This window comes from Impatiens glandulifera, chromosome 3 (genome assembly GCF_907164915.1).
Source record: "Impatiens glandulifera chromosome 3, dImpGla2.1, whole genome shotgun sequence".
Classification (NCBI taxonomy): domain Eukaryota; kingdom Viridiplantae; phylum Streptophyta; class Magnoliopsida; order Ericales; family Balsaminaceae; genus Impatiens; species Impatiens glandulifera.
In genome coordinates this window covers 53,687,596-53,696,542 of record NC_061864.1, presented here as the reverse complement: position 1 = coordinate 53,696,542, position 8,947 = coordinate 53,687,596, and the positions used below count along the sequence as shown (strand labels likewise).

Below are 8,947 nucleotides of genomic sequence, written 5' to 3'. Positions count from 1 at the left end.
TTCTTCCTAAAAAAGTGAGAATTCTAATTATGATCATGTTGGGGCTGAATTTCATTCCTAACAATATGATGATAAACAAGACCAAGAAAAAAAAATAAAGTTATAAGTCATTGATGGTTACTCCAAAACATCTTTTTAATACAAATATTGAAATTCTGAAATCATGGGATTTTGAGAAGCACATATATATGATGCCTCAATGTAGATTGACCAAATTCAGTGAATCAATTTTTTATGTATTATTTCATTGTTCATCTACTTCATTTTCGGTTGTTTATCATGTTTTTTATTAAATATCTTTTCTAAAAATAAATAAATAAAAGGAGAAAGATGAAGACTAAAGGTGTAGGTTAGGTCAGCAAAAAAAGTGATTGAAGGTTTCATATTCTTCTCCATTAAAAGTAAAGACTATCCAAAGTGCTATTATTATTGATTCCATATTAATTTTTTATTTTTATTTTTGTTTGTTATTTTTATCATTTTTTGTTTTCAATATTTTTTTATCAAGATTACCTACCTTTCAACTTAAAATGTTATAAATGAAAGTAGAACCATAAATTTTGATCTTTTATTCTTATTCGTACTTGACCTAACTTAAGTTCTTATTATTTTCATAATCGAAATTAACATCTTTTACCAGTTATTTTCTTATTATAGCTACATCATTTAGTTACATTATTTTTATTACAAATTATTATTTTTATTGTGATTTATATTTATTTTCGAGATAATTAGTGTGAACTATTTTAAATATAACACTATTATTATTTGTTTTATTAATTTTTTTAATAAAAGAAATTAGCATAACAACACAGTCATACCATTCACTTCAGCTTAAAATGTTCTAAATAAGAATTGAATACGTGATATTTGGTTTCTTAAAAATTACTATTCACACGTGAACTTCCTTAATGAGTTTTTATCATTTGTTTTAATATAATTTATTATTTTATAAAATTAAAATTTGAAATATTTTAATTTATTTTTAAAACGCTTTACAGTTGTATATTTAGAATCAATCTATGTCTTAGTTTATTTCCCACTAGATTAATTTAAATTTTGGAATCAATCTAAAGCCTACTTTACCTCCCACTAGTAATACTGTGCAGCAGAATTATTTGTTTCTCATTAGTTACGATTAAATATAATAATAATAATAATAATAAGTCTATAAAATTTTGTATATATTTATCATATATTTTAAGTATTATTTTAATTATTTGAGATTAATTTGAAATAAATATAATTGTAGAAAATTTATAATTCATATTATTTATATAATCAACTAAATTAAAGATCAAATATTCTATTTACAAAAAAAACAATATTTCATTATATATATTTATATCAATTAACTTTTTATTTAAATAACTTATTTATTATAATATATTCTATTTGCAATTGAACTACTTCCATTTTACTCAAAATACACTAAAATCAAGAATATTTGGTAAGCATTAATTTTTTACACTCACTTTCAGCATTAATTTTCACTATCATGCAGATTTTAATTCTTAAATCACCATATTATTAATTTATATTATAATTTACCGAAGATCAGTAAATAAATAAATATACATTTACAAAGTGATTATCCATACATACTTTATATTCAGTGAAAATTCAAATTACCAAGAATTGAAGAACTATAAAATATATATCACCCAAATACAAAAATGCTGAAATTTTTACTCATTTTTCTTTCTTTTTTTTACTTTAATACTGCTACTCAAAATAAAATAAAAAAACTACAATCTTTTGGTTTCCTAATTCCAAACTAAACTCCCAAACAAAAAAACATTTCAGTAAAGAACAACATCACTATAACCTATCTCATCGGAAATTAACGCCGGCGTAGATTCCTCCGGCCATGCATCCCTAACTAACTTCAACAACATCTGCGCTTTCCTCTTCGCCCTCTCTGTACAATCACTCTGTACAAGTAACAAAAGTTGCGTCCAAACTCCGGCAATAATCGCCTCTTTCCGACAAATCTCCGACGCCGAACACAACGACAACAACGCCCCCGCCGCATATTCAGTCGCCCTATCCGATATCTTCAATATAATCTTAACCAATATAGGAACAGTCATCATAGCATTCCTCTCAAAAACAGAACATCCATTAGGTATTCTACATAATAGTTCAACCGTAGCTAGTGCTCTTTCAGAATCACATTTATCAAGATCAGGTAACCTACCCACAATAGCTTCCGCCGCACCCGCCTCCACCGCCTTGAATCGATGTTGTTTTACTAAACACAAAGCGAATATCGTTTTGATTCCGATCTTAATCGCACGTTGATTCGCTTCTGTTGAATTTAATATCCCGATTATTCCTCTGTATATCTCGTCTACTGTAATCATCTCTGATCTTGTTCCTGCTACAACTGTTTCAATCAATGCAGCTGAATTCACTCTCACTTCGAAGCATGAATGGAATAGAAGTGATATGAGGTACTCTAATCTGTTACAATCGGAAAGGATGAAGGCGGTTTCGGATTCGCCAAGAGTGAGATGGGTTGCGAGAATGGCAATTGATTGGTGAATCAATTCTGATGAGGATGACGACTCATTATCGAAGATGATTGAGAGGAGAATTTTGTGGGTATTGAGATGGGTGAAAACAGTTCGATTCTTTTCTGATTCTTTAACGAGGGTTTTGATTCGTTTGAGTGCGGATAAACGGGAATTGAAGGAATTGGTTTTGTTTGAAATTTGGTTAAGAAAGGAGCGAACGGCGGCCGGTTCTACTGGTTGTTTGGGTGTTGGAATCCGTTGGATGCCGGAAGAGTGGTTGGCGACACACCATTGTTGAATGAGGCGGCGGAGGGTGTGATTTGGGATTAGGTTTAAGTCGGTTATGGGTGAACGGGTAACGGGACAAGTTGTGGCGGTGGAGGTGGAGGTGGAGATCCATGATTCTATACTTGAACGGTCGTAGGTCTGACCGGTGGAGATGGTGACTGGATCTTGCATGAGTTCTAAGGAGATTGGACACCTGAAATGATATGGGATTTGGATGGTTATGTCAATTTGCATATTTCTTTCTCTCATTCTCTCTCTAATGTTTTGCTAAATTAGATGATATGCTTAAGCTCTTCTATGCAAATCAACTCTCTTATAAGAGAAAATATGAAGAAAAAAAAATATTTACTTTTTAACTTTAATTCAATTTAATCATAGATTCTATACTAAATACTAGGAGGGGCTGGAATGGGGATGCATTTAATTTTATATAAAAATTTATATTATTATAAAAAATAAACTTGAAATTTTTACAAAATATATTTGTAATTTTATATATTTAATTATGTTTATAGTGTTAAAGGCAGAATTAAGGTGAGGGCGATTACACAAATATCGTCCCTGTTAACTACCGATCAAATCTAGATAAAAAACCTCTCAAACAGAGAATTCGGTTTGATTATCGTGGGGCGTTTCATATTGTTATCCTTACTAAATATAAATAACATCATTTTTACTTTATAACGTTGTGAATTTTTAAAAGAGAAATGATATGGGTGTAACAAAAAAAACACTTTTATGAGTAAATTAAAAATTTTAAAATTTTATTTTTATTAAATTTTAATTCACTTCTCAAATTTTCTTGTTTTTATTATTATTATTATTTGGAATGATTATTATGATGAAATAAAAACATATGAAGAGTTATTTATACGTGTACATATTACTATGTCGTATTTGTTTTATACGAAGATGTCAAAAATTATTTGGTGCTTGGATGGTTTGTTACTTGTAAGAATCTAGAAAATAATTAAATTAGATCTTAAACTATATTAATTGTTATGATAGTTTGTGTGTTATTGGATGGTTTATTATTAGTTTATTTGTATTACCTTTATTTTCATTTTATGTTTTTGTTTTTATTGTTACACTTGTTATTTTTATTATTTCAATGATTTTGTTTAGTTCATTTTACAATGAGGTATTTTTTTTCTATAGATTTTTAATAAAAAATACAAATAAATTATACAAAGAGAGGCCAAGGACTAGAGTGACAATTTTGGACCCAACAGGAAAATACGGTCCGAATCGAACATAAAAAATATTATGTTGACTGGTTTAACTTGATTAATTAACCGGTCATAATCGAGTCTATCTTATAGGATCGAAAATAGACAATGAATCTTCGAAAAAAAATAGGTTGACCTATTTACCATTTGTTTTTGATTGAGTTTTGTGTTTTATTTTAATATTCACTCACACATTTTTTTTATAAACACATTTATAATTTAGTTTATTTTTGTTTTACTTTGTTAATTTAAAATAGAGAAATGTGAATTAATTACCTCGGGTTAAATTGAGTCGGGTTTGGGTCAATTAAACATTTCAAATTATGTTAGATATTTTGGTCCGAAATATTTAACAAGTGGTTTAGGTTAGTATTGGCGGAAAATTGACTCATTGTTCAAGTGCCCACTGGACTCCCCTCTCTATCACTCAACTCGTTAACCAACAAATCTGAAATAAAAAATAATAATAATTTATTTGAATCAAATTTCAAATAAACTTATCTTTTTATATAAAATATTTTTATGATTTTTTTTTAAAATTAATTTTTTTTTTAAATGATATGAGATCTAAGTGGCGCACGTGTGTTAGTGTAAACCCTAACCATGGTTAATTAGGAGGATAGATAAGGGTTAGGTTAAAAAGATGGTGAGAGAGAGTTTTCGGTCAAAAACGGAGACTAGCTTTAGGTTTAGGTGGGGACCCACATGACCCGGGGCATATGAAATCTTGTTCTTGTGCTTATCCAAGCTGTCAATAATATTGCTTCTACTCCACCCTACTATTTTCTCTTTTTTCATTCATTACTTTACTAACCCCATTTTTCTTATTCCTTATCTCAAAATTTCTAATCAAATAAAATACATTTAGAAATAAAATAAAACTCTCACTAAAAGCATTATAATTAAGATTATATGGAATCATGTAAATTTTCTACATAAAATATATTAATTTTAAAATAAAATTAATTTATATAAATCTCAAAAAAGTCAAAGTACATCATAATATATAGATAGAGTAAACTCTACCAAAATAGCCCAACGGTAAAAGTCGATTTAAAAAACCAAAATGTTATAAATTCGATTTTATTTGGAAATGTTTTGAGTTTAAGCGGAGAACCAATAATGGTGAGGTGTTATGTTAATTTTTCTTTAATTCCAAAAAATATAGATAAGGAATAAGGAAATATTTTAATATGATTAAATGTTGGAATTCTATCAATAAATATTTAAGTTAAAATTAGAAGATCAAATTAAAAAAATAATTTTTCCTAATTAATAATTCTACTCTTCCTACAGCTTATAAAAAAATAACTAATTAAAAAAAATAAAATTTACATGAGTCCCCAAAGATACCAAACTCTCAAGGCGACCCTAAATGAAGTAGGGCATAGGCTTATTTCATGGACCGTGATAACTTTTTTTGAAAAAAAAAAAAGAATAAATAAATTACTAAAATATCAAATATTTCAAAGTCTTGCTATTTCACCTAACAATTAATTTGATCACATGATAGAAAATAGTATCATAACACTAGGAGAGTCAATACTATTGATCTTATCTCCATTGATTTGTCGTGTTTTAGCTTTAGTTTCTCTTTATCTGACTTACAATTGATTAATTATAATTTAGAATTAACTCGTTAAAATAATTGAAGTTACAAGTTACGAGTTGGATTTTCATTAAAAATAACAAGTTATGTTAGTTTTTTAAATTAGAAGAGTGCTTTTTAAGATTGAACATAAGTAAATGAGTTTAAAATATTTTGTAAATATACGAGAGGGGCCAAAGAGTTGAATTTAATTAGTAGCATATATATTGAATATATAGGAGATTGAATTAATTAATTACGGTGGCAGTAAGAATAAATCCAAAATGTTTACTATATCATCAAGCCTTTGTCCTTTCGCATATTATACAGCAAAACTGTGAAAGACATAACTCACCGATGAAATTCCAACAGTGAGGGAATTCAATTCTTATCCATTCACTTTGTTTTTTTTTGGTCAAACGTGAACAGATCAAACACAACAACAAGTTCTTGTTTGATATCACATTATTCATCATCGTCGTCATTTGGTTCTCATTCAAAACCGTATTATTTAAAAGGGTTATGCTAACCTATACATGTGTATTCAATATCTGGTCTAAATATCCGACCAAATTAAAATTTCATTTTTAGTTCGGTTTTTGAATTAATTTATAAAAATAAAAATTCGAAAAGCTCAAATAACTCGAAAACTCAACGGATGAATGCAAAATTATAATTTTTTAAGTAAATCAAGATCTCTTAAAATTTGTCTCTCTGCATCATGCATTTGGGAATGGATAACACATGACTAGATGCAATACTACTATATTATATTATAATATCAATATATTAATTTAATCAAGATTACTGCTGTGGAAAATTAAAAGAGTCCCACCTCAACAGAATTGTTTTAATTTTTCATGAAAATGGAAAAATATTTTTTTTATTTATTTAATGTCTTCACAGTATTTTGTTAAAGTTATTTGCATGGTGAATTAATCCCATGGTTGAATCAAATCCATTGGTTGACAGCTGTCTGACTACTATTGATCAGAATCTCTCATGACGTGGCGGCCTGTGTCCCATTGAAGACACTTTTGAGGGTTTTATTTTTGTTATATATATATGGACGGTGATTTATTTTTAGAAATAATTTAGTTTAGTGAAGATTATTTTTCACTTAAATTTGATTAATTTTAATAAAAATGAAGTATTTACATTGAAATAAGTATGGATGATCAAGTTCGCCTAGATGGTTCACTTAATGGACAAATCATTGCATCGTTATAGCAATTTGGAAAGCATTTCAGGGTTTTAAAATGTTTTCTGGATGAGTTTGGGCAATGCAATATTTGTATAGAGGCATTGGTCGTGAAATGTTTATCTATACGAGTCAAAACTTTAATAGTAATTAATATTAGATATATCAAACGTCTCAAAATCTTCGAAAATAAGTCTCACTCTAATATCGTTTTTTTGGTGAGCCGATTAAGACTCAACGCGAACACTAAGACACGTTAGATGGAGATATACTAATTTTTTCATAAGTTAATTTACATACATAAAAGTTATTTATAATTATAATTATTTTAAAATATTATCATTGTTTCAAATATTCTAATAAAACAAAGATATTAAAAAAATGTAATTTAGGAAAAATAAAATGTGGCCACAAGGAATTAAGCATGTAACCCGACAAAAACACATGATCATGACGTAGAACTTGTCAAATAATGGGCTCGAATTCAAGACCTCTCTTATTGAGACTATCGATATTCAACTCCTCTTGTTGCCGCTAGTATAGAGGAGGATAAGAAAAAAAAGGTAATTTAAAAATGAGCATTTCAGGGTTTTAACATGTTTTTCGGATGAGTTTGGCCAACGCAATATTTGTATAGAGACATCGGTCAGTGAAATGTTTATCTATACGAGTCAAAACTTCAATAATAATTAATATTAGATATATCAAACGTCTCAAGATCTTCGAAAATATGTCTCACTCTAATCTCGTTTCTTTGGTGAGCCGATTAAGACTCAACGCGAACACTAGGACACGTTAGAGGGAGAGATACTAATTTTTTCATAAATTAATTTATATACATAAAAGTTATTTATAATTATAGTCATTTTAAAATATTATCATCGTTTCAAATATTCTAATAAAACAAAGATACTAGAAAAATGTAATTTAAAAAAAAAAAAAATGTGGGCACAAGGAAAAATAAAATGTGGACACAAGGAATTAAGAATTAAGCACGTAATCCGGAAAAACACTTAATCATGACGTAGAACTTGTCGAATAACGGGTTCGAATCCAAGACCTCTCTTGTTGAGACTATCGATATTCAACTCCTCTGGTTGCCGCTAGTAAAGAGGAGTGATAAAAAAAATTTAATTTAAAAATTTGGATTTAGTATTTTGTGTCGGTTAAGGGAAAAAGAAAGAGCAAAAATTAACCATTCCTCCACCGGCGACTGTGCTAGCTGTCTCCGGTCAACCATGCATTCTTTTTTGGCCGTTCCAACCTTTGCAAAACCAACGCACGTGTTGTTGGACTATCACCGCACGTGTTCCCAGCTAAGAACCAAAATTTCCTATATTGTTGACTTGACCGGTCTTCATTTACTCTGCCATCCTTGGTTTGGTTTCAAGTGAACAAAATAACTTTTTTATATTTACAATCTATAAATAAATAATTATCAGAATGCTCTTTTTCTTTTCTTTTTGTTTTATAAACTTTTTATAAATATTTAGATATTTAACGGAGATTTAGAGCGACAAATCAACTGTTTCAGGGGAGTGTATTGTATCGTTAATGTTTAGAAAGATTTTTGAAAAAAATAATAGATGGGTAATGGCTAAAAGTTAATATTTTGTGTCATTTATTTTGATGTTTTCTTATTTTGTCATATTATTTTTATGTTTTTTTCCTTTCATTTTTGTTATATATATATATATTATTTATTATATTCATTAATACCTTAATATTTATAATTCACTAAGACAACTCAAGTGACAAGAGTAATTCTTAAGACAAAAAGTTACGGATTCAATCCACATTTAAAATAATAACTCAATCTAATAAAATATTATTTCACATTAAAATACATTTAATTTTAAATTATTATTTTTATTTATTAAATATTAATATATTTTAAGTTTTAAAAAAAAAATAATAATCTTACACCCTTTAAAATTATCAATAATAATTATGTTTTAGATAACACAAACTATTTAAAAATTCAAAAAGCCCCATATGATTGTCTAGGACTAATTCATTTCTTTCCAAACAAATATATTTAGAAAATAAATACTAATGATATTTGATCATTTTTCTTATTAAACCAAATACATTAAATTATTTTTTAATGTTATAATATTAT

At 27.8% G+C, this 8,947-nt stretch overlaps 1 protein-coding gene across 1 annotated transcript; it reads right to left on the bottom strand.

Annotated features, from left to right (window-relative positions):
* Nucleotides 1–1,689: 1,689 nt before the first annotated feature.
* On the bottom strand, nt 1,690–3,055 carry LOC124932597 (U-box domain-containing protein 26-like). Its single transcript, XM_047473253.1, has one exon. The coding sequence runs from the start codon at nt 3,039–3,041 to the stop codon at nt 1,803–1,805; it is 1,239 nt and encodes a 412-aa protein (XP_047329209.1). The 5' UTR covers nt 3,042–3,055; the 3' UTR covers nt 1,690–1,802.
* Between the last annotated feature and the right edge of the window lie 5,892 nt (nt 3,056–8,947).